Source organism: Pichia membranifaciens (genome assembly GCF_001661235.1).
Source record: "Pichia membranifaciens NRRL Y-2026 unplaced genomic scaffold PICMEscaffold_2, whole genome shotgun sequence".
Lineage (NCBI taxonomy): Eukaryota > Fungi > Ascomycota > Pichiomycetes > Pichiales > Pichiaceae > Pichia > Pichia membranifaciens.
The window spans coordinates 5,958-31,210 of record NW_017566983.1 but is presented as its reverse complement, the minus strand read 5'-3'; the positions used below and the strand labels follow the sequence as shown (position 1 = coordinate 31,210).

General features: G+C 38.3%; 9 protein-coding genes across 9 annotated transcripts; 4 read left to right on the top strand and 5 right to left on the bottom strand.

Moving 5' to 3' along the window:
• Positions 1 to 204: 204 nt before the first annotated feature.
• On the bottom strand, positions 205 to 817 carry PICMEDRAFT_76154 (hypothetical protein; the record flags this gene model as incomplete). The annotated part of the gene is made up of 1 exon (XM_019164945.1): positions 205 to 817. The coding sequence occupies exon 1, from the start codon at positions 790 to 792 to the stop codon at positions 205 to 207; it is 588 nt and encodes a 195-aa protein (XP_019018130.1). The 5' UTR covers positions 793 to 817.
• A 129-nt stretch (positions 818 to 946) lies between these two features.
• Positions 947 to 1,898, top strand: PICMEDRAFT_105192 (hypothetical protein). The gene has a single exon (XM_019159680.1). The coding sequence runs from the start codon at positions 1,101 to 1,103 to the stop codon at positions 1,761 to 1,763; it is 663 nt and encodes a 220-aa protein (XP_019018129.1). The 5' UTR covers positions 947 to 1,100; the 3' UTR covers positions 1,764 to 1,898.
• A 134-nt stretch (positions 1,899 to 2,032) lies between these two features.
• PICMEDRAFT_57602 (hypothetical protein) lies at positions 2,033 to 3,552 on the top strand (the record flags this gene model as incomplete). Its single annotated transcript, XM_019163249.1, has 2 exons — positions 2,033 to 3,340; positions 3,520 to 3,552. The coding sequence occupies 2 exons, from the start codon at positions 2,033 to 2,035 to the stop codon at positions 3,550 to 3,552; spliced, it is 1,341 nt and encodes a 446-aa protein (XP_019018128.1).
• Positions 3,497 to 6,418, bottom strand: PICMEDRAFT_10055 (hypothetical protein; the record flags this gene model as incomplete). The annotated part of the gene is made up of 1 exon (XM_019159619.1): positions 3,497 to 6,418. One exon carries the CDS (start codon positions 6,416 to 6,418, stop codon positions 3,497 to 3,499), a length of 2,922 nt encoding a protein of 973 aa, XP_019018127.1.
• Positions 6,419 to 6,705: 287 nt separating this feature from the next.
• On the top strand, positions 6,706 to 8,359 carry PICMEDRAFT_105227 (hypothetical protein). The gene has a single exon (XM_019159681.1). It carries the CDS (start codon positions 6,992 to 6,994, stop codon positions 7,931 to 7,933), a length of 942 nt encoding a protein of 313 aa, XP_019018126.1. The 5' UTR covers positions 6,706 to 6,991; the 3' UTR covers positions 7,934 to 8,359.
• Positions 8,360 to 8,784: 425 nt separating this feature from the next.
• PICMEDRAFT_71139 (hypothetical protein) lies at positions 8,785 to 10,371 on the bottom strand (the record flags this gene model as incomplete). Its single annotated transcript, XM_019163840.1, has 1 exon — positions 8,785 to 10,371. One exon carries the CDS (start codon positions 10,369 to 10,371, stop codon positions 8,785 to 8,787), a length of 1,587 nt encoding a protein of 528 aa, XP_019018125.1.
• A 5,861-nt stretch (positions 10,372 to 16,232) lies between these two features.
• On the bottom strand, positions 16,233 to 18,382 carry PICMEDRAFT_15022 (hypothetical protein). Its single transcript, XM_019160636.1, has one exon. The coding sequence runs from the start codon at positions 18,231 to 18,233 to the stop codon at positions 16,623 to 16,625; it is 1,611 nt and encodes a 536-aa protein (XP_019018124.1). The 5' UTR covers positions 18,234 to 18,382; the 3' UTR covers positions 16,233 to 16,622.
• Positions 18,383 to 19,728: 1,346 nt separating this feature from the next.
• PICMEDRAFT_10051 (hypothetical protein) lies at positions 19,729 to 20,459 on the top strand (the record flags this gene model as incomplete). The annotated part of the gene is made up of 2 exons (XM_019159618.1): positions 19,729 to 19,767; positions 19,887 to 20,459. The coding sequence occupies 2 exons, from the start codon at positions 19,729 to 19,731 to the stop codon at positions 20,457 to 20,459; spliced, it is 612 nt and encodes a 203-aa protein (XP_019018123.1).
• A 1,651-nt stretch (positions 20,460 to 22,110) lies between these two features.
• Positions 22,111 to 23,237, bottom strand: PICMEDRAFT_61982 (hypothetical protein; the record flags this gene model as incomplete). The annotated part of the gene is made up of 3 exons (XM_019163465.1): positions 22,532 to 23,237; positions 22,464 to 22,489; positions 22,111 to 22,441 (listed from the first exon to the last, which is right to left on the bottom strand). Exons 1-3 carry the CDS (start codon positions 23,099 to 23,101, stop codon positions 22,111 to 22,113), a joined length of 927 nt encoding a protein of 308 aa, XP_019018122.1. The 5' UTR covers positions 23,102 to 23,237.
• Positions 23,238 to 25,253: the final 2,016 nt, after the last annotated feature.

Below are 25,253 nucleotides of genomic sequence, written 5' to 3'. Positions count from 1 at the left end.
GTAATTGATCATTGTGGGAGTTTTCTTTGTTCCCCATTGCCATTAACCGGCAACAAAGGCTCTTTAGAAACTCTTGCATGTTCAAGTTCAGTAAAATAATCGTAGCCAGATAAAACCTCTATTTTATCTATTAATAAATCGAAAGGACCATATTTACCATCGGCGATAGACACCCCGATAGATTTAATTCTGTCTTTTTCGAACTCAGATTGATATTGAACTTGAACGGTGCCTCCTATTTGTAAGCACAAATTCATTCAAATTAATGAAGATGTTTTCCCAAACTGGACTAGCGTTTGAATCAGATGATCCCGAAGATAGGGGATTGGTGAACAACCTATGCTGGTACAAGTCTGTTCTTGACATAGTATCAGTTTGAATATTAACCATAAACTTCCTGTTTGGTGTCAAGTTCATAACGCGCATATGCAAAACTTCAAAAGGTGACCAATCCCACCAGAAGTTAGCCTGACTTTTGAAAAGATAGAAAGGTTTGAACTGAGCGTTAGGATCCTGAATTCTATTTTTGGTTTTGAACATTGCCCAACCACTTTGTTTGACTTTGGTTTCACCCTTTGGCAAGGTCTGGTTCAAGTTTCCATGGAAATGACCAACCAAATTAGTATCTGCGCTAGCTCTGTAGGGTTCTAGATACGCCGTAGAATAACCTCCCAACGTGGAGTCAGAGGTGGTTTGGATTCGTGGGAAAGCGTCTGGCTTGGCGAAGTTTAGGATTGAGAGTCTCGAAGGTCTCTCTGGAACAGTAAGGTGTTTTCTTAGAAATTTGAACATTTTTTGTCTTCTATGGGAAAGGTCTGGCTCTATATCTTCTTCTCTTTTGCAAAGCTAGCACTCCTCTATTGTTTAAGGTGTAACAAAGAGCCGGGGCCATCCAAATAGATGGAGAAGAAAAAGAGGAGAAGGAGGCAAGGCAAATCGACGCGACGGTCTTTATGAAATTCATTGTCTAACTTTTTTCCCAATTTTGTGTTGTCTCTTCATCTGTTTTGCTTCGGTAGACAAGCTGCTGAGCCAAAAGGACGTGGTGTTGCCCGGAATAAAGTTGTCCAAAGAACGGTAGTGGCATTTGGCAGTTCAAAATGGAATACAAGAAAACACGGAGGTATCTCCCGAAGACGTTTTTCAGACTGATAACACTTCAGAGTGGGCTTGAGCTTATTCTGCTGTATACTGCCATCAATAAGATGTCTGGAGTATTCGGCCTACTTTCTCTCTTCACCAACCACAAAATCAATTTCATGCAATGGACATATTATGTTCTGAATACGTTAGTATTGATTATTACCGTAATGTGTTATCTTCATATCAAAAAACTTACTACTGCAGCGTTAGCAAACATTTCTTTGAATACGGATTCAAACTTACCTACAATCAAGATACTGGCATTTTTTGTTCTGGTGTACATTACTGATTTTTTTATTGGTAATATATTCATGGTCTATTTGACCAAAATGTGGTTTATGGAAGAATACGCCTCTTCACAAACCGCCGCAGGTTCAACGTCCACGGTGACAAAATCTGCACGCTTGATCAAAAGAGTTTCGAACGTTTTGTCCGAGCAAAGTGCAAGTGAGGTCTATGAGGTCTTTGTTTCGGTGGTGACAGTCGTTGTCTCCGAAATCATACGCATATACTTTATTTCGATAGCATTGAGCTACTATCTACGCCTGCGCAGACGTATTAGCCGCCCCTGTTCGGGATTTGGTACATACTTTGTCGACTTCCTTGATAAGCTTAATTAGTTAAGGCTACTAAGTTTCATGATACGTATGTTATAAATTCCCCTTTTTGTATCTCTTAGATTCGAGATAAAAAAGTATTAAAATCCAAAAATTGTTACCGTAAACAGTAAGCTAAGCTCAAAAGAATGAATTTTTTTTAGTCTCGTTTTTAATTTTTTTTCATGCTGCTGCAGAAAAAAATCATCACTGTCTTTACAATAGTGTACAAAATAGATCGCTTGTCCAGAAGTAACACTTCAGGATTACCCCAATAATATTGTTAAATTACCATGTCATACTCAGACTACTCGGATGATGATGCAGATGAGAGATGCAACACATCAACTTCCCGTTCTCACACAGAGTTGAAAGAAAAGACTGACATTTTAGACCGTTATGCTGACAAAATCAACCTTGATGTACATACAACTCATAGGATCACAAAAGACAAAGCTTTGCGTGCTACCGTAGATCAAGTGTTAGATCCCAGAACTTTGGGGTTTCTGGGAAAGATTTTTAATAATGGGACTCTTTCTCGAATTAATGGTTGTGTCTCTACTGGTAAAGAAGCCAACATCTATTATGGGCTAAACGAGTCCACAGCAGAAGAATTTGCCGTCAAGATTTACAAAACATCCATATTGGTTTTTAAGGACAGAACGAGATATGTTGTGGGGGAGCATAGGTTTGGTGAAAAACAGTCTAAAAATCCAAGACAAATGGTTAGAAACTGGGCGGAAAAAGAATATAGAAACTTGAAGAGATTGTATTCTGAACCTTTGATTCATTCTCCAAAGCCAATAGACTTAAAGGAAAATATTCTTGTTATGGAATATCTCACTCGTGGAAATGGCAATCCATCTCCGAAGTTGAGAGATTACAATTTCAAGGATTTGGAGAGTGTGATTAATTACTATCATGAAATGTTGATTTTGATGAGAGTCCTTTATCAAAATTGCAGATTGGTTCATGCTGATTTAAGTGAATATAATACCATTGTCCACGAAGAAAACCTATACGTTTTTGATGTGTCGCAATCTGTTGAACCAGATCACCCAATGTCAATAGATTTCTTGAGGATGGATATTAAGAATGTTAATGATTTCTTCAGTAGAATAAAAAAGATCAATGTTTATGCTGAACGTGATATTTTCAAATTTGTCATAACGCCATCCAATATTTTATTTAACAATGCTGATGATCTCAAAGAGCTCGATCAGGAAGGTACGAAAAACTTCTTGCTTAATTACCTAAACACGCTAAATTTGAAATCTTCTGATGACGACGAATTTAATGATGAAGTGTTTAGAAGCCTTCATTTAGTAAGCAGCTTGCACAATATAGATGAAAGAGATTTTTCAAAATTCAGCAATGGTGATATGGATACACTCGTTGATTTGGTAGGGAGCTTAAAAATTAAAGATAAAGATGTTGTAAAAAGAGAGTCGAATAACACTGTTTCGGGGGAAGAACAAGTTGATGACTACTCGGATGTTGATTCCGAAATTGGAAAATGTGATTTTTCTGATGATGAACAGCCTCAGTCAAATTTAAAGCGTTTTCAGGACAAAGAAGAAAAAAAAATGCACAAGCAGCAAGTTAAAGAAGAGGCAAGGGAGAAGCGCAAAAGTAAAATGAAAAAGCATTTAAAGAAAAAATTGGTCAACAAGGGTAAAAAATGATTGGCCTCGTTGAGTTTGCAATTAATTCATGTATCCATCAACCGCACAGTAAACCTTTTACTACAGAATTTTCTAATGCTTACTTTTCTTTTCAGTTTGGCTTTGAAGTTGCATTTTTATACGATTAATCATCGTTTCATAATCTTCCTTATTAGATTTATCGTCATCACCTTCTTCATCGTAGTCATTGATATCATCAAAGTTGTCTTGGTTACCCTTGTTTTCCGTGCCAGCTATATTTGCTGTGGTTAGATCGGAATCCTGATCATCTTCGACATCCTCCTCGTCGGCAAAGTTGTAATCCAGAAATCCACTTTCAATAATATCTTTCAAACTGAAATCCTCATCAATTGGTAGATAAGATCTGGGGTCAACATTTGGTGCATCTTCACTACCCACAAACTTTTGATGATCTGGAGCTATCAACTTCAAGTTTATGACTAAATATCCTTCGCTTCTCTCTCTTAATCCATGCCTAACAATCTCTATCCAATTTTTAGAAAACCTCTCACCTCTATAATTATTCTTTTCATGACAAGCCTTTAGAAAAGAGCAAAAATATCTATAAGTAGTATATCTGCTACCCATCAAATCAAAAAACGTCTTTGGTTTCACATAATCAAGTTTTAGAAAAAAAAAGCTATCATCGATTTTTTCATCAACCTTTAACAAAAATATTCTAATAACTTGATAGTATTTAAAATAGCGCACAACGCTTTCATCATCCACTGTAAAGTTGAACTCTTCTGTTGAGATAGATAACAAGTTATTCTTAAATTCCAAAGCATCGGTTTTAATATTCAAATACTCGCTAAATCTTGATAATGGCTTGTTGGTTATCACCAAGTAACCTATTAGCAAACATGTGATTCCTGATATGGATCTTCGGAAATCCTTTGTGAGCATGTTTTCAACATAACTAGGATCATGTTCTTTCTGCTTTCGCAAGGGCCACATACGTCTATTATTAGTATCCTCACTATAGTCCTCCAAGACTCTGCGTATAGAATCATCATCATCAAAATCGCATTGAATTTCACTAAATCTTCTAATATACATGATCTCAGCCTTGATGTACTCAATTGATTTATTCAGCATTATGTTGACACTGAATAATCCCAATATTTTGCATCCTACTAACTTGTCTTTGAATGAAACCGGGTGAACATAGGTGTACTTTTCGGCATTGAAGAAAGGTTGCAACATTGCAGCTTTTCGTTTTAAAAAGTAATACAATGTAGGATAATAAAGCTTTTCCATGATTTTTCTAAGACCACCTTTGATTGTAGCTTCAGTTATCCGAGCGTTGTAATACTCATCAGTTTTTTTGTTTATCGAACTCAAAAAACTGAGTCTTATTATATATAACAGAGCTTTGAAAGTTCGTGACCTCTTGGGCGGCCGATGAAAATTCAATTTTTTCATACAAAAGTCGTAGTTGCACGTTGAAAGACAGAATATGGTCTGCAACGGAGTGTGCCTCCCCTCCATTTGAAGTGATATGTTAATGAAAAACTTGCTAAGGTTATTCCAGAAAAATAGCACGTCCCCTTCAAGTTCTAACTTTAGTCCGGTATCTTTCAGCTCTTCGTCATCAAACATTCTCACTTCTTTGTTTTTGTAGTTGGCCACAACGTACTTGAAAATTTCTTTGAGCAGCTTTTTCTGAGAGCTGGAGAAATGCACTTTATAGTCAGGTATTTCGCAATTTAAATTAATCTTTTGCCTTTTAAGATTTAGAGAGCCAAATAGAATGATTAACCCTTCTGAGATTGCTTTAGCATAGTTTAGTATTCTTTGAGGATTGGATATTTTTCCAAAAACGAAAGATGGCCGTGAAGCAGATGATATATAGAATTTGAGAGTCCTTTCCCTATGGCTAGTAAGCGTAGTATCAAACTCATATTTTCTAGTCTGACAAACAATTATATTGAACAGAATTTTGGTTAAAAAGTTTTTAATCAGCCGATATCTTTCGTCAACTTTGCAGTAGTCAAGGTAGTAATTGATGTCATTCATTTTTAAATTATTAATGAAATTGACAATGCAATTAAAATTGAACATTTCATCAAATTCAGATATTTCATTTATAGTATATTCTAGTTTATTGTGGCTGAGTTCCAAGTCTTGATTTTTCCACTTAGGTACGGACTCTGGCACAAAATAAGCTGGTACTTTTTTTCTATGAGCTGAAATAATAATTTTCTCGAGTTTAATAAAACCTTCACTCACCAAAACTGTAATGTGGCCTTTTGGAGTCATTTGACTATGAGAGAAAGAAATAAAATCATTGGATTTAAAACCGGTCGGTACTTGATGATTTTCATTGATATGGACCATCACGTGCTTGATTTTTGCCAGTGACTTCAGACAAAAGTCACACTGATAGGAGTTGAGAATCGGCACCAATGGGTTAGGCTCAACATAAAGGTTCATGATTCCCACCTCATGCTTCAATGGTAATATAGGTTTTTCTAGAGCTAGTTCCGTATTGTACTCTATATGAAAGCTAGGTCGATATCGGTTAATTTTCAGCTCAAATTTATTCTCCAAGTACAAAACTTTAATCCACTTTTTGACGAGTGCTATATCTACTGGTGGCTCTCCTTTGAAATCACAGCTTTTGACAATATTTTTCAAAACGCTATTAACGTTGCTAGCTAAACCAAAAATAAAGTTATTTTCGATATTTGCGGTCGAGCTTATATGTACTAAGTAGCCTGTTTCGACACTTAGCACAATACCTAAATTGAGTAGCCCATCACATGAAACATAAACTCTTCTTCCCAACTTTGAGTTGATTGTCGATAGGAAGTTTTGCAGCGATCTTTCGTTGTGAACTGAAAACTTAGGGATATGAGTTTTTGCACCAAAAGCATACTCTTCAACAGAGAGCTTTTCTATGGCCATGTAAACATCTAGAGGGTGGTCTTTCGGTCGTTCAACACTTCCTAAAAGCTGGTTGAGAGTAGTGTTTCTCCAATACAACGTCATAATTCAATCAACCTGTCAATCAATGACCTCATATCGGTGGATATAAAAGAAGCAAACGATTAATCACTTCGCCTGAAATTTTTCCCAGACCCTCCATTGGCAAACCTATCGATTTAGCGAGTGATACATGGATATTTTTGAGTTAAATTCTTTCGGATCTCGCTAAAACTTCTTTTTAGGACCACAGAGGCATTTTTTTGGCTTTTAACGTTCTTTCTAAAGTTTCTTATTCATGCACTGAAAAAGAAACATCTCATACTTTCTCTACATCCACGACAACTTTAAAAGACAGATACCCATCCGAGGCTCAGCAACTCGTTTTGAACCGAGGTGTAATTGAAATTCTGAAAAGTACCCTGGAGGTTATTTTGCAAAGGAAAATGAGCAAATAATAAAGATGTGGTAATATGTACCAGAAAAGACTATGATAATGAGCAAATAATGAAGCTGTGAATTATTATAATGCACAGAAAAGAAAAGCTATTTAACCAACTCATTTTATGGTTAATTCAATCTTGGTTTTGTTCCCATCCAGTATCATCATATGTTTATCATCCACTGTAACAAGTAAAGATGACGGCTTTCAAATATGACGCAATCGTTATCGGAGGGAGTGCTTCAGGTTTATCCGCAACTCTTGCAATTGCCAGAGCACTTGTTTCAGTTGTGTGCGTTGATACCGGTAAGCCTTGCAATATATTTTCTAAAGAATCCCACAATTTTCTAACACATGACAACGAAAGCCCGTCAAGTATCAAAAGAGTTGCAAGAGAACAAGTTGAAAAATACCCCAACGCAAGTTTTATCGATGATGAAGTAGTATCGATAATTAGGCAGGATGACAAAGAAACTTTTACAGTTCGAACGAAGGACAACCCTGACGTTTTGAACGCCAGAAATATTATTATTGCAACAGGTATGAATGATAATATTGAAGCTTCAAATATCAAGAATCTAGGTCAATTTTGGGGTAATTCCATCTTCACCTGTGGTTATTGTCATGGTTTTGAGTATGCAGGAAAACAAGCGGGACTATATGCCAGCAACGAAATGTTTTTGAAAATAATGGTACCCATAGTATACAATTGGAATAAAAATCTCACGGTATTTGGAAGTCAAACTGCAATCGATCAACTTAGTGAGAATAAGGAACTGAGTAAAAGAGGAATCAACACAATTTCACATTCACCAATTGCTGAAATTGTGGGTGATGGAACCCAGATTGAATCTGTTATTTTGGAGAATGGTGACAAAATTGATTTAGATGTTTTGTACTACGTACCAAATTCAGTTATCAATATGAGAGATTTGATTACGAGACTTGGGGTTGAACTTGATGGAATGGGTTTTATAAAAGTTGATAAACAATCACAAATGACCAATATTCCTGGTATATATGCTGCAGGAGATTGTACAACTATGATGCGTTCGTTGGCTGTTGCTACCCAAACTGGACAGTTGGCCGGGGCAAGTTTAACGCATAAGCTATTTGGTCAGCATTGGACATCTTTTTAAAGCTATGCTAATGGTGGAACCATAAGAAAAGCTCTTTATTTTTATTTTATATCAAACTTAAGTTCTCAAAAATATCTGAAATTATTCCCTTTTGATATGGTATATTTTCCGCCAGGCTGGCCAGGAATATATACCCCCAAAAAAAATTGTTATTCTCGTTTTTTGTTTTCTAACGGTATGTCGATCTGTGTTCCTCTAAGACTAGGGTACGACAGGAAGTCGGCCAATGGGGATAGCCCCCAGTAATTAAGCCTGTATGTTCTGTGATTAATACTGTGCCATCCTGAGGATCGAGGAAGCGGGACGGCCACGAATTTTGCATCGACGGCAGGAGACCGGCCGGACCTTTAGGGTCTTGCAACGCGCAACTGTCAATCAAGCGCATGCAAGCGTATGCAAGCGTATGCAAGGGAAGCTTGGGGCGTATTTTGTCCGGAAAAAGATGAGACTGCAACTCTTGTAGGCGATAGAATTAACATGAGCAGTTATATTAAATCTCTTCCCCTCAAGAGGGCGATAGGAAGCTAGTACGTAAAGCTGAGATATAATGCAATGTTGATAAGGATATAGTCATAAGCAATACAAAGATGAGATTAAAGAGATAAAGGTAAAGATGATATTAAGCTATTGCAGCATAATGAGGAGGCCCTTAAACAAAAACTAGAAAGAAAAACATAAGTAATGAGTATTTAAATACAAAAGGTTTATTCCTTCTATTGAGGTTCAAAATTATTAAGGCAAATTAAGTTTCAATAGAGCTAGTCAACAAACGCAAGATATATACACCATAAAAAATCGTACATTAAAAAATGAAATAAGTCTGATTGCAAGAGTCTGAAACTTTTGCTTTGCTATTTAGAAGACGCTTTATTTTTTTTGGAAACTTTCACAATTTTCACTTTGTAAAACCCATCTTCAGCATCAAGATACGTTTCACTGTCCAGAATATACCCTTTGATCCTTGGTATTGCGAAAAAGAAAACAAACCAGTACAGAGCACCAAAACCAAAAATACCAAGTGCCACAACACAATGTAAGTAGTATGGCAAGCTTTTGTAAACAGACTGGTCACCAGTAGGTGGGATATAAGGTGCAATGACCAAGTACAGTGAAGCAAGTGTGAAGAAGATAATTACCGGGTAGCTGGCTTTAATCTTAGGATACCAATTGTATTTTTCGTGGTAGATATTGAGATAGAGTAGAGCGATACCAACAAAAAGGTTGATAATGTTTAAAGGGTAAGAAACTAGGTTCATAATGAAGTTGTAAGCATCTCCTGGGGGTGGGGCCAATATCGTAACAATACAAACAATCCAGTGCTGCATGAGACCCACTAATGGCGTGTTAAATGGCCGTTGAGTGCCAAAGAATCTGGAAAATGGAAGAATGCCTTCTCTTCCAAGCTGCTGCACTATTCTTCCTTGAGAAAAAATCACAGAAAGCACGTTTCCTAATGCGGACAAAGCAACAAATACAGATATGGCTCTTTGGGATGTATTACCAAATGCAATCTTGAAAAAATTAGCTGCCACAATTTGACCACTGTCTGCCAAGACATCAAGCGGAACCACAGCAAAATAAGCAATATTGGCAAGCATGTAAATAACTGAAAGTGAAGCCACAGCGATTGGACCTGCGTACCTAAGTGTCTTAACAGGATTTTTGACCTCACCTAAAGCATAATTTACGTTGGAGTAGCCAACGAAAGACCAGATTATGTTGTACAAAGCATTAACAACACCATAACCTGTTGCTTTTATGTCACTTTCAAATGAATTGTGAAAGTTCTTAGTTCCTGGTGCGCCTTTGATGTGCCCTCCAAGGGCGACAAGGCCGGTGATGCAGATCAATATAACAATAGCCAGTTTAAACACCCCGAGGATATTTTGCAAGTAGACACCAACTTTGACGTTTGAAGCATGAATTATGAAAGCAAAAGTGACACATGCTACACCGATGCCTCTTTGATTCCAACGAGTGAGCTCAACATCAGCAGCGGCAAGAATGTACTCACCAAAAACAATTGAGTTACCTGCAGCCCAGCCAAGGAAGAAGACATAGGCACCATACACAGCGGAGACAAGAAACTTTGGATGGCGGTACACGTATTCCAAATAATTTTTCTCTCCACCGTTCTTGACGATACGTGAGCCAAACTCCATATAGACGTACAAACCAGCCATGGCGATGAGCGAACCGACAAACCAGAGGATGAGAGAGAGACCAACAGATCCTGCTGTAGCGTATATGGTACTGGTGGTGGCAAAGATACCAGTACCCACCATCCTATTGAAAATCAAGCCAATGGCGCTGAGAGTACCGATGGATTTATTGTTAGCGTCGAGATGGAGCGAGCTTGTGGAGCTCTCGTCTGATGAGGTAGCGGCATCGCTAGTATAGGTATTTTCTAGTGTGTCAGATAAGTTATCCTTTGGCATTGCTGTGAGCAGGAGAGTAGGGAAAACACAAAAATTTCAAAGAAAGGTTCAAAATGTTGTAGGAATCAAGAATACTAGTGACAATTTAGTGAGCTTTGATAAATAACGGGGAGTCAGCAATATTTATACACGTCGATTACCTCTCGAAGATCAAAACAGACACACTTTCACATCGTAACTCGGAGCCAAAAAATGACTTTACGGTACCTTGTCCTCAGCTAGAGAACGGATGTCAGAAGTGTGGTTGCGGATCGCAAAGAAAACGGTTGATTAAGAACTCAAGGCATTAAGTCAGCCACAGCTACTAATATGGGAATTCTCGCTCCTGTATGTCATATCAAGAGGGGTCTCGTGAAAAAGTTTGCAAGCGAAACGCCCTTTCATGAACAATGCATAAATCAAGATGCCCCTCTTGTGAGAGCGCTACTGGAAAATGACACTTTTGTGATGAGTATGGGGAAAATTTCGGGCCGGCGAGCTCGCCGGAAACGAGTCTGGGCGTTTTTCCTACTTCTTGATATCTAATGGTATGTTGATCTGCTTTCTTATTCGTGTGGAGATGTGACTTGTTTGCAGAAAACACACTACAAACAACAGTCTACAGTACAATTTAGAATGCCATTACAACGCTGAGAGTGCCTTTGATGTGAACAGAGCTACAGCTCCCTGGTTGTTTTTTTGTTTAAATCAAACGGTTCATTTAAAAGACAGTTCTTCCTGACAATTAGAAAGTGACAGCAGCAACAACAGTGACAGCAATGTCAGCCGGGTGGCTGTCTGTTGTTGTGACAATGGTCTAGCAATTGATCTGTTTGATTGAACAATACCATTCTCATTGATACTAGTATACTTAGATTCAACTGATGTATTCCAATATACAGATGACACATGTACTCTTGAAGCGGTTGGATGTATATATACTTAGCAGGGGCTGAAAATAGTCTATCACTGAATAGTTTGTATATTCTGCCACGTTCAGTACTTCAGACGCTTTCGCAACTATAAATGCGTCGAATACTCAAGCAACATCGAACCGAAAATTAAACGTAAGCCTTTATGTAGCAAGTTGGTGGCTAGGTGCTAATCGTTGGTCAACCAGCCTCTTTAACAGTCTTTCGACGAGCTTGAAATGTTGAAGATTTGTGGAAGAGTTTTCGGAATGTAGCAAGGTAAGCAATGACACCGGCTTGTATCTGTGTAGATCGTAGAAGAGATATATTGCGATAAGGGGCAAAGTGGCGGGACATTTTTTGCAGCCTTTTTGGGTTTGTGTCAAATATATATTAGTTTTTACATATTGCCAAAAGACAAGCTGATCACACTCTTTGTTTCCGTGACCAGACTTTACCATCCTGTTTGTTGTGTCATCTTGATGAGATATTGTGACTTGTAGGGACAAACACATGATCAACCAAAAGCTGAGGGTGCGCGACTACTCGAACCCTCCAACTATAATAGGTGGCCGTTCCGCCACTACTTACTATTTCTTGGATTGCAGAAAGATCAGCGTGACATGAGTTTTTGAAAGAGATAAGGGGCGCATCATGTGTGAATCTCGGATGGAAAAGAAGGATAGAATACTCATTGCGCTGCTGATGGCGCTACTGGTTGCGACGTTGCTGTCGAACATAGGGTTGATTATGCGAGACGCGTCACGCTGCTCCGGTCCAAATCTGACAACCCCTCGATGAGAAGAAGCAATAATGAAGGCATTTGTTTAGTTTGAGGAATTAGTAATTGAACAATAGATTATCTGGGAAAATTTGTGGACGGCTGTGCGGGATACTGAGTAGAGAGAAGCGTTTCCCGGGAAGATAAGCGGCTTGCTTAGAGCAAGACTTTTTTTATTGTCTGGGCTTCTTATTGATCAGAGTCCGAAAAATTTGGCGATTGATAATGGCAACGGTACGTTGGGGTATCGGATTTAACGTACAGTGACATTAGAAGAAGATATAGTCGCAATCAGTATGCTACATTTCTGAGATGCGATGGGTGGTCATTTTTCACGCACCTAGTAAAGGCCTCATGGTTGATAGAAACAACAACTATTACCAGAGGATGAAGACTACTAATAGGGGAATTCTCACTCCCGTCTAGCGGCAGGGGTCTAACGTGAAAATCAGTTAGCGAGAGGGTCTAAAGTGAAAATGCCGCAATCAAGAGGCCTCTCTCGTGAGAACGCTGCTGGAAAGCGATCCTTTCGTGATTAGTATGGGATAAATCTCGGGTCAGCGAGCTTGCCGGAGGGGAAATTTTTGACGTTTTTTCCGTTTCTTCTCTAAAAAGGTATGTCGATCTGTGTTTTTCCTGGACTAGGGTGTGGAAGGATTTTAGTCCATTAAAAGCAGCGCACACTACCAAATACGGTCTACAGTAAAATTGAACATGCTGCGACCATCCTGAGAGTGCTTTTGGCGTGAACAGAGCTGCAGCAGGGGCTGTCTCTTTGCTTGGATCGGACGGCTCATCGAGCTAACGGTTCTTCCTGCTCATTAGGGAGTGACAACAGTAACAGCAGCGACATTAATGTGGCAGTCAGCTGGTTGTCTGTTTGTTGTAAGAATGCTGGACGACAGAAACGTGAACTAGGAGGTCAGCAAAATTGTCCTAGCAGTTGTTGTGATAGTAGTCTAGCAATTGATCTGTTGAAGCTTTGAACAATACCATTGTCAATGATACTAGTATACTTAGATTCAACTAATATATGGCAATAGACTCATGACTTCGTACCAATTGGATCATCAGGATGATACATAGCAAAGTCTTTGATAAACACATCATATAAAACGTCGATTTCGTTAATTACTTCGTCAGGCATTCGATAGGTCCGTGGAATTTGATAAATGTGAAGTGCTTCTGTTTTATGAACGTAATACTTTTAGTTAAAAGCTAATGAAAAGGTGAAATAACACGCATAATTATGGGAAAAAGCAGTAGAGGGGAAAAGAGGGCAATACAAAGAGCAAAAACACTGGTTATTATGCCCATTTTTCTTCTTGTGTCAGAGAGAGGGAGTTTCTCCGAAGGCCAAACTGTAGATGCAACAAGTCCCCGCAGGAACATTTTCTCACGGAGCCCCTCCGACACCAAAAGAGGAAAAAAAGATGCGATGGTCCATTTTGTTATTGTTTGTGCTTTTGCTCTTGTTTTGTATTACCCTCTTTTCAACTCTCTTCTTCATCATCTTCCTACTTTGATGGCTTCACTATTGGTCAACTTTTGTCAAATATAAAGTTAATAACACAAATTTGATCTTCAGAATTGCAAGGGCAAATCAACCCCTAAGTTACTTTGCAGAAAGAATTGGACGCGGAGATCGACATTTTGGATGATGTGTTTTTCAATGAACAAGGTATACCGCCTTCACGGACCAAAAGAAAAAGAGATATTATGGAGTATGAAGAGATACTTGGTGAAGCAAATTTTAAAGCAACTGAAAAAGCATTCAAAGCTCGAACGAGTCAGTACAAAGTACAAAAAGTTCTTGCGGAAAATGATAACGTGAATATCCTTCTATCTGTAATGCATTCATTGAATAATATGAACAATAGTGTTAACCGTATGGATACTAACAGTGGTGTTAAGTCAGACATCATTAATATCAGCAGAAAGGTTGACGAAATGACACCTTAATGCATCATGATCGAATTTCCGAGAATTTGCATTGCAGGACCATTGCCATTTTTCAACTACCTCTTCCTTTTTAGTCGGAGAAAGGCCTTCTGACACCGACTTGCCCCGGATTGCTTCAGTAAAAGATATCCAGAACTTGTCCAGGTCTCAAATTTTTAGGCTTTTGGTAAATTATGATATTGAGCATGACTGGCGTGCAAGCAGCGGTTCGCTCAAAAAACTTTTGCAACCCAGCTTAAGTTTTACGTTCCCAACTGCATTGAGCTTTCTTTTTACTTAGCTTTACTTATTTGGTTGTTAAAAAGCATCCAAATATAACACGAAAGAAAATCTTTTCAGTTTCTGTTTAATGCTGAGCATATCAAAAATTTGACTGAGCCGTTGTTTTGTTGATTCATCCATTGTCCCTCTGACTGCTCCTTCCCGTTTATCAATAATCAATCCACCAATATCCATGTAATTACTAGGGCTTGGATTGAACAGTTTGCTGAATTCGACGTTTGAGCTACCTCCTATTTCAAAAACCGGTCTTAAATATTATTTTACCGAATAGTATAATAAGCTCAAGCCGTAAAGCCAAAATGTACAATATCGATATAGATGACGTTATCTGTTAAAAATAGTAATGCGTGTTTCCAAGCGAATGAACCGTTACCATTGCTACAACTAATCAAGCATTAGTGATGAATGAGATGTATGTAGATTCTCTTGCTTCTTCTCTATCTCTCTGTATCAATTCTGCCCCTCCATGAACTTTTTTTGAGAAGGTATCTTTGCGCTTGTAAAGCAGACATCTGAATCATTGGCCATTGAATGAATGCTGTAAGATGTATTCCCAAGCACGGACAGATTGATAGGCCGTATAAAAAAAGAATATCATGAAGAGGAAGTCGATTGCAAAGTTAGGAAATAATGAATTTATGAGGGCGTATGAAAGAGGTCACTGTCTTTCTAATCAAGTGTTCTTGTTTCTTCATATTTGTTTACCTAAGAAGTAACTCTTAAGATGAGAAAGGGAAGGCAACAGAAGACAAGGTCACAGAATAGCACTGTTTGGAGCTAGTTGTACTGAGTCTTTTCCAGAATAGAAAGTTATGAAAAAGTTCTCGATGAGAACACGGAACTGTCACAGTTTACGGTGATGTCCGCGTTGCATATCTGGGTCAAGAACAAGAGAATCTTGAGTTGGAAAAGCCTCCCGTTGAATTGATCCAGTACTATACATTCATTGATACGTGTAAAACCAACTTGAAATCTTTTGCCATTCACAATTTACAAAATTTGCTGCGCTTTCTGCACTTGAATTGGTGACCAAAACAAATTGAATAACATTGAAATTCCCCTTGAAAAAGAAATGGGCTTCTGTTGCGTCTCAAAGTCAAACATCTGCCAAACTTCTCTGCTTTGACACGCCACAAACAACTTCATTTCACGATTTTCCTTCACACATTCGTCGAAGGATAGAAAAAGCTACTATTCAAGAAAAGTTGTGGCCAACTGGGTGTATATTTTTATTGAGAAATCAATTCATCCGTGGAAGGGCCCAGCAGAAACAAACATCTAAAGCCTAGTTAACTCAACCATCAAACTACTAGGAAAAACGAGTCTGCCTAGCCACATTTCCGTCGTTTGCACTTGGCCGTTTACAATCCTGGGAATCATTTTAATTCACAAATACCAGAGAGAGTATTTGAAATTGAGGATATCAGAGTTTGACGGAGTTATTCGCATGAAATGTCCCAACACAATAACACGATGTCTGTTTATGGGGTGGAAGAAAAATGACCAATACCTCCAAGGTTGAGACGTTTTGTTAGACAGGCGGTCCTTGAAGCAGTTGTTTCTCAACCTGGACATTTTTATAATCAGTTAGTGCAGTTAGTCATGCAAATCAGCCACGCATATAATAGAATATGATATTGAAGGGCTAGGTGCACATTAGACTGCCTCTACATTTATATTTTATCTGTTTGCTTTCTTGTTTCACAGTATTTTGTTACCCTAATAAGAAGTTGATGGTTTCAGGTAACCAGGTTTTTTTTACCCTGTAAACAAGTTCAATCGGAAAAAAGATAACCTTAGCTCTGAACTCGAAAGTCGCACACATAGTATATTTTACATATTATGTGTAAGCGCCTGTGAATACTAAACATTAGTCTAGAGCCAACTGAAGAAAAGTTTACTCATAATTTAAAAAGTCCCTCTGGCTTCTGAACGAAAGAGCCTCCGAATTACCATTACGAATGATCGTTTTTTCTTTATTAATAACCTATTTCTAAGATTTATCAAAGCCAACGCAGCAATTTTTCTTAGTCAAGAATCATTACTCGTATCTTGACACGGCTCTGTTGGCAATTATCTGAAGAAATATAGATACTGAACTGCTGAAAAGAAAAAGTATAAGTTAAAAGTAAGCTAAATGGAAAATATTTGAAGGTAGACACAGCAAGCAATAGGGTAAAAGAAGTGAAAATAAAATGAATATGATTTGATAACATAGTGTAAAATAGCAAACTATAAGCGATGATAGAAATAACTAAAATAAAACAACGACAGAATGTGTGAATGTTTTATATTTGTTCAAATCATCTTAACTTTGCTCATAAAATCTCAAGTGGTCAAAACCGTTCAACCTGCTCAGATAGAACAATATTCGAACAACCTCCGAAGATTTTAGGTAAAGAACTCCTTGGTGTAATAGTGATAGACTCCCATATAAATAAAAGTGCACATATCATTGTAGTTAAACCCATTAATTCAGTAGTTCTCATTTCGGCAAAACTCATGCATAGAATAATTACTCCAGCAGGGAACCTGGGGAATACTCGCCAGAATTTTGTTACGATATGCATATTCTTAGAATCTCTTGACTTCTCAGCAAAAGCTATTGTTCCTAAAGCCCAAAGAGAAACACATATTCCTCCAGTGAAAAAAAAGGATAACGCATACATGGAAGGAGCATCCACTGCTTCTTCAGTTGATGACAACGTACTCGATCTTTCATTCAATGACAATAACTGCTCTGGGTGTTTTTTTGTCAACTGTGTATCAAGTTCAATCCAATCTCCAGCAGAGTCTGCAGCAAGGATAAGACCTGCAATCAAAGGGATATGAGAATAAATCCAAACAATTGCACTATAACCAGATCTTCTAAGAGCATGAGTAGCACGAGAAGAAGTTCCGGAGTTGAAATAAAGCCAGAGGAATACATATGAAATGATTAAACAACAAACTCCTCGAGATAAATGAGAATTGAAACCCTGCCTTATAGGATTACCAGCAACAGTTTTATACAAAAACTCACCAATTGCAATAACATAGAATGCGCCAAATCTTTCCACTTCATGCTCAATATTTAAAGCTGTACTGCAGGTCAATTTCATGATGTTTTTTTTGACCCAAGGATGGTAACAAAAAGAAAAAGAAAAGTTTTCGATGAACAAAAGAGCAATTGTGACTCCAATTTTAGCACGAGTATCAACAAAAATGACAATAATCCATAAAGAACTTGTTAGAAATAATAGCAGACCATACACTCTCATTTGCAACCTATGTTCTTGTACCCACATAGAGTAAACCCACAAACTGATTGCCAAAGATGTGCGACATAATATATAAGGAACCACTGTAAAGGCTGCCTCTTTGGTCCCTTCCAAAACATGATCACAATTGTTGTCATAAAGGATCAATAGTGCCATAATCCAGAGGATGTATAATTTTTGGGCCAAATCTTCAGAGTAATAATAATTGACAAAATCCTTAACATCACTCCACACTGTCCAAGTTGGAATGAAAAGAAGAATGTATTTCAAAAAACTACCAGCTGAAGCTTCGTCTGTTGCAGAAGAAGCAAGATTGGAGACAATTCCAACATACAGTAAGTCAAGAAACAACTCTATCTTACCGGATGTACGTTCTCCTTTAGTTCTATACAATACACCATCTTTGAAATAATTCAATGCATGTGGCTTTACCCACCAAAAAGAGTCGGCAGGTTTGTCAATATACTGAAAATTGACTTCACCATATTTCTTAACAAACTCATCTTCTTCTTCTGAATCTTCTAGCAATGAGTTATGCGAATGGTTGGTGTCTGATTGTAAGAGATCATCTGTATTGATAGATCCATTATCTTGATGAGGTCTAGTCTTTCTGCTGCTAGTAGATGGCGCAAATTTGTCATTAGGATCTTTGATATTTTCAAAAGACTGGTCGTCAAGCTCTGACATAGTTTTTTGTTGTATCCTATTATATTACTATCATTTATTCATTCTCTAACTCACTTTGATTTTCTTTATATAAAACAGACTTTCCCAATGTACCTAGTTTCAGCCAAACAAAAACTTATTAAGCTAAGTAGCTCATGCACTGGATACGCGACCAGGTTATGCCACTATAGGAATAAACGTTTCAGCATGTAAAGAGGGTCTTAAAAAAAAGGACGGTGAGCTTGGGGCTGGGGAAACTTTCGCTTTTCTGACCTCATAAGGGTATGTTTTTTCTTCTAGTATGATGGGTGCGTGGAAGGACTAGAAGTCGTAGAATAACGACCAGTCGAGTAAGTCAGAGAAGGTTTTTATTACAGTGATATGGGTCCAGTTATATACATCTAGTCGGATTTTTATTTCTGTTATTTAGACTGAAGCCATTACTCTGTAAAAAAACATTTGAATTTAGAGACTTTGGCAGTGCAAACCAATAGATTACTCTTATTACAAGAACGGAACAACAGTTGTATGCAGCTAGGCAGCTGTGCATTTCTGCTGCTTGAAAGGATTGTGATTTGTGAGTTAAATAATAATTGAACTTCAAAGACTTTGACATTTGAAATAAGTATCATTAAAGCGTTTATTATGTCAGGGATATGACAACAGTTGTAGACAGCCAGTTGGCTGTTTTTTTTCTGTTTCTTAAAAGGATTATTGTCAAAGACTTAAAGAATGGCAGTTTAGACGCTTTTATATTGCAGTCAAATATCATTGGAGAGTTTATTATTACAAGGGTACGACAACAGTCATAAATATCTAGTTAGTTGCACATTTCTGTTTGAACCAGGAATGTCATTTTCGCAATGAGAAATATTTACTTGTTTCAGCCAGAATGAAACTGCAAAAATGAGATCACATATGAAAATACGTCCAAAAAAGGCATGTAAGGCTTTACATCATAAGCTGCAAAAGGGAGGAAGCCGGCAAAGTTTAAAGATCGATTATTTACTTATTACTTTCTCAAGACGAAAAATGCTAAGAAAGTAGTAGACAAAAACTTTCCTACTAGTATGGGAAGTTTAGTATAAGATAATTGTTTTCTTGTACTTATATACCTCTATTAGAGTGATTTATTCGATGTTTAGATTACTCATTCGAGGCATAATTTAGATATTGTGCAGTATGTTATTTCCGTCAATGTTGATTAATTCACCGCAAACATTTGTATACTGGTTTTTCTAATCACTAAAACTGGTTTTTCTAATCACTAAAATTGGTTCTGAATTACATTGTCCTGATCCGATCTGTCATTCTCCACGGTATACCTTTCCAACAGGTGACTTCCTTCTTGCCATTACATATGCGGTATCAAAGGGGGGGGGGGGGGATCACACGATAGGAATGTTTTTCCCAGTGCCTCTAAATACAAGCAGTATTTCCCTCTGGGAATAGCTTAGATAGCTCAGTCACACTTACTATATAGCTTTATCATATAACCTTGAAAATCAACTTAACAATGCTGCTTCCTACATTTTTACTTGCTGCAATTGTCACGGTTTCCACTTTATTGACAAAGTAAGCGCAGACCCGGCAAATGTTACCACAGTCCAAGCATTTCTTGACTGTCTTGAATATCACAATGCAACTGATTATGCTTACTATGTGACGCTACAGGGGTATCTAAATTTATCTTCTTTAAGTGGCGTGAATGCAGATGCTGATATTGATAAGACCGCATACCGTATTTACAATCAGTTATTTGGTTTTGGTTTTTACGCTAGTTTTAACTTAAGATTTAGGAGATATTACGATTCTGGTTTACTAAACAATATAGAGAACGTATCGGGAGAAGACTTAGTCAATGAAGGCGTGATTATGCGTGAATTTTTGTACAGTGCTACACACGTAGCAGCAAATACTTCAGTTGTGAACCAATACAGAACTGTTGCTGAAAATATTGGTTACAATGTGACAGAGATTGTGTCTTTGATCAATACAAACACGAGTGGTTATAATACTGATTTGCTCAGGAGGATAACATATTACGAAGTTTATGCGACGGACAGTGACACTAGCTGTGCGAACTTTGACAAGAAGTACTTGCAGAAGACCCGAAATGATGTGAAAAGATGTCGAAAGAGCTTTGATACAGATATGTTGCGTTCATTCGAAAACAAAAAGTTACGTGCACTGTACAAGTTCATAGTGCCCATTGCAATTGAAAAATCCTATAAACTATGCAAGTAATGCAAGAATGAAGTACAAAGGAATTAAGTTGACCCCTGTGATTAAAAGTTCTGCTCATTCTTGTCTTTAGCATTGGTTGGATTAAATTATTAGTATTTTGCACACTTCCAATGTTATACTTCCTAGACGATCACTTTGGGGATATAGCACGGTTGGGGCAGAGAGCTTTTTATTGTTCTAGGTGACTTTATTCCATTCATTCATGCATCAGTCAAAAGCTCACGTGTCAAGCGTTGACGCTGGACATTCATAAGTATCCGCTCCTAATGATCAACATAGTCACGTTCTGCATCAGACAATCCTTTTGAACCGGGAGATTTTTGACGTTTTTCCGCTACCTGTTTACTAATGTATGTCGATCTGTCTTCTTCATGGACTGGGGTCAGGCAGATTTGTGCCATTCAGAGCAGCACACACTATAACGGATAGCCTACACTACAAAAGAACATGCAATTACAAACGTGAGAGTGCATTTGGCGTGAACAAAATTGCGGCCAGAGAACTAGCTCTTTGTTTGGATCAGACGGCACATCGAATAAATAGTTCTTCCGGACCATTAAAGAGTGAGAGCAGTGAGAGTGATTTGTTAGTCAGGAGATTGTTTGTCTCTGTGACATTGTTGGACAGTGGCGATTGGAGACCAGTGAATCAGAGGAAATGTCGAATTTTGATAGTAACCTTCTGTTCTAGCATCGATGACTATTGCCTAGGACGAGCCACTGTCTATGAATGCCATCAATGAATGACAGTAGATAGATAGTAAACGCCAATAAAATTGACTAAATTTACTGGAAATAGTCATAATCGTGACTGCACCCTTGTCCATTGATCGAACAGTCAAATTTTTGAATACAGCTATCCATCAACGAGACCAGTATGCCAGAGTCCAACTGTTTCGACGTTATCACTGGAATCACTGGAAATACAGTTACATGACCCAATCGAATTCGGGTTTTGTGGTATTAAATCAGAAGGATATGTTTTGAAGTAGTCAAGCAAGGCCAAGCTCTATGACCTGAAGTTAAGCCACCGGAAACTGTACCATGTATATTATTAGAGTTTTTTCCAAGATAATTGAGTGACTAACAATTCGTGGTTTATTTTGCACGGATAAATAACATGGTTGGTTTGTGACTTTTTAGTTACAAACTACAGGTACGTGGATCAATGCGGTCAAATTAGTCACGAGTAACAGAAAATTGCCTGGTATAATTTTTGTTAGTAGTTACTGTGCTAGATGCACATCTTTTTCTAGTCGTCGATTCCATGTTGATGCAAATCAAGTAGACAATATTTTTCAAGTCATCCAGAAAAAAGTAGATAATAACTGTAAGGCCTTTTGCGAGAAACGGCTATTAGAAGAGGAAAAGATACGAACAGTACTGATTCAAATCAGACGTGTCTGTTTTTACAAAAAGAAGGTTATGAGGCATAGGAGGAATGTGACTAAATGAACAACCAGTTTACTATTACATTTTCCTTATCAAGGAAGGGCTTCTTAATTCGGCATTTTCCACAAAACAGTGTTTCACCACTAAATATATTAACGAGCGACCCCGCACATCATAGTGAAGCGAGAGTTGCCATTATTGCTAGGCTGATTCACCACAAATACTACCATAAAAACATGTAAACAAACTTCACACAGAAATTAACTCCCAGTATCACATTCAGTTTCGTATGGATGCGAATTCGGCTCTATATAGAATACCCGCATTGAAGCTTGCCATGATTCGCTAACATCATCACTATTCGTCGTATACAATTTGTAGAACTTGGACGTCCAGCTGCTACCTTCAGTTGCCAAATCGTACACTTCGCTGACTGAGGATTCGATGTCATTATTATCATCGACGAGTCTGGCAATAGAATTGACATCGGCGCAATATGACACGGCCATGTACCCTTGGCACAGATAATCTAACGTTGGGTATCTTTTAACTAATGTTTGATTTCCATAGTTAGTAGCATAATTTGGCAAGCTGAAAGCAACTATCCCATTACCGTTGCCGTGATAAGAATGGTATACTCTGTATAGCCCATAGTCATCAGAGTTAAACTGAAAGTCGTACCGTATTGCCATCTTCATCGTTGATTGACGATTTAGATAGCATTGTAGCTCCAGATCTGATATGAGCAGTGGCTAAATGTCTTGTTGTGTTATTCGAAGTCCAGTTTTCAATAACTGGATCAAAAGTATCAATATCAGCATCACCACTACGGTTGCTAAGTTGTCTCTTAACAGGAGAACCATTTCCGTCGACACCATTAGCGCCATAACCACTCATCCATCCCACGACACCTTTTGTAACGTTTGTAATCGACATCTTGACTAATGAGACTATATCATTTCGACAATTGAAATTTGGAGACTGGTGGTTGGCAATACAAGATTGACAGGCGTCGATACCAACGTTAACATTATCTACCAGCCCCCCATCACCAGCAACAAAAGATGCCCACCAGGCAATTTTTGTCCAATATTGAACGTTAGGGTTGCCATTAAATTGTGCTCTTAAATATATTGGAGCAACAGTGTGTAAAAAGTCGTAAAATGGAAATATCTTTTTGTTTAAGATAGGTGTCGCCGCAACTGTTATTAAGGTCAAGTAGAACAGAATGATTTTGAAGAGAAATAGCATTTATAAATGTATAAATTTTTGTCCTGTAACTTTTGTAAAAGATTGATTCTTGGATTGACTATAAAGTGTTTTTTCTCAATCTAAATGATGTTTATCCTAGGTAAGAAACAGATGGAGTGTTTTCAGTTGTAATATGATCTTACCAGCTATTCCTACTAATATGGGAATTCTCGCTCCAGTATGGCAAGAGGGGTCTAACGTGAAAATCAGTTTGTTAGCAAAAGGGTCTAACGTGAAAAATCGAAAAACGCTAGACCCCTAACGTGAGAGCGCGACCTGAAAGACCCCCTAATGTGATTAGTATGGGGAAAAAATCGGGCCGGCGAGCTTGCCGGAGGGGGAATTTTCGACGTTTTTTCCGTTTCCTGTTTTCTGACGGTATGTGGTCGGTGTTCTTGTTGGACTGGGGTCTGGCTGGAACTGGGCCATTGGGGCCGGTACACACTACAATGGACAGTCTACAGTACAAGTGAATATTGCGATTATCATGGGAGTGTCTTTGACACCGTTAATGATGTGGCCACAAGGTTGTTGTCCTGTGTGAATCAAGAGGCTCATTTGAAGACAGCTAGAAGACAATCCTGCCTTGACCATTGGGAGACGTACAATAGAAACAGCAGTGACAGTAATGTGGCAGCCAGGTGGCTGTCTGTTGTTGTGACAGGCTGGACAGGGGGTACCGGGGGATTTGTCCGTGCAGTTGACCTGTTAATGCTTAGAATATTACCACTGGAAATTGAACTCAGATCAACTGATGAAGTTAATAGATGAATGTGAATTCTTGGCAACTGAATTGAGTGGATGTTCAATGAAAAGATTCAAGTATAGTCTGTGATTGAATACTACATGCAAGAGGAAGTTATCAGCACACTATTCGACGGCTGAAGCGATCAAGTAGTAGTTCCGAGCTCAATCCATGGTATATTCTGCTGGTTATGGGGGACTGGAAAGACATTTATTCACAACCAGTGGATCAGCAATAGGTTCCCATGAAGATCAGCGGACCATTTATCCGTCTGGTTCACAAGGACTGTCTAATAGAGAACGTGACTATGGTGATCATTAGGAACGGATACGTGCGAATGGCCAGTGTCAGTAGTGGAAGAAGATCAGTTCAGGCCTTCCTCAATTCGATAGTGTACAAGTAGTTTACAGAAACAGTGCTATATTGAAGAGGCAGTTATGTTTTGTTTTGCTGGAGTTATCGAAGTAAATCAACTGTACAATCTGGATGGTCTTTGATGCTAGCCACTGGCGAATTAGGGAGAAGATAGCTGGTAAAAGACGTTCAGGTATTGGACGGAGACTGGTAGTTGAACTGTTTGTTTACTGATTACGAGCTAATGAGAGACTTGATATTGGGCCTGATTTGTCGTTGAGTCGGCAATTGATAGGGCGGTTGTTCGTTAGCTGGACAGACATGCTATAATTTAGAATCGAAAATTGAGAAGCCTGTACTCTGTTGTTTGCAGAGAAGCAATTCGAGCATTTTGTGGACCTGGGCAGAACCCAGCTGGCCAGTAAAACTTGAGTTTGTAGCTATTTAACTAGAGAATATTTCTAGTTGCTGAGCTTGGTGAATGATAAATTGTTTAGAAAAGTGACGAGAGTTCAGCTGTCTGAGACGTATGAGGAGGAGACGTTCAGATACTCTAGACAGAGTACTCGTTTGATATAGTGTTCTATTTGATTGTCTTGTCGAAGGTCGATGCAAGATGCGCTAGATATCGAACTTTTCGGGCGGTTAGCCACAGAAGTCATTGCCGTAGTGTATATGAGCGGACGAGTTCAAAGGAACAATATGTTGAAATAACTGTAGCTGAGGAGAAGAGGTTCGGATTTTTGCTGGGTCAGGATATGTATTCAGACGAGTCAGCGCTTGCGTGTGAAGACGGATACATGAGAGTTGTCAGATTATGTTCCAGTATAGTCTAGGGAATGTGATGAGATGTTCAAGTGATGTGTGGACCAGCTGTAGTATGATTCGATAGACCCGAAGTCTTTTATTGAAATGAAGTATTCTAGTCAGCAGTAATTTCACAATGTTTTGTCCAATTGCAAGTCTCGAATAAATGATGCTGGTGTGTCTGTTTTTGATCTTTAAGCAAGCAATTGAAGGAATGCAGGTTAGTTGATGATGTCAGTTGAAAAA

Excerpts from the sequence above, each read along its gene's own strand:
- PICMEDRAFT_15022 (XM_019160636.1), bottom strand. The coding sequence starts at position 18,233 with ATGTCAGAGCTTGACGACCAGTCTTTTGAAAATATCAAAGATCCTAAT.
- PICMEDRAFT_105227 (XM_019159681.1), top strand. The coding sequence starts at position 6,992 with ATGACGGCTTTCAAATATGACGCAATCGTTATCGGAGGGAGTGCTTCA.
- PICMEDRAFT_105192 (XM_019159680.1), top strand. The coding sequence starts at position 1,101 with ATGGAATACAAGAAAACACGGAGGTATCTCCCGAAGACGTTTTTCAGA.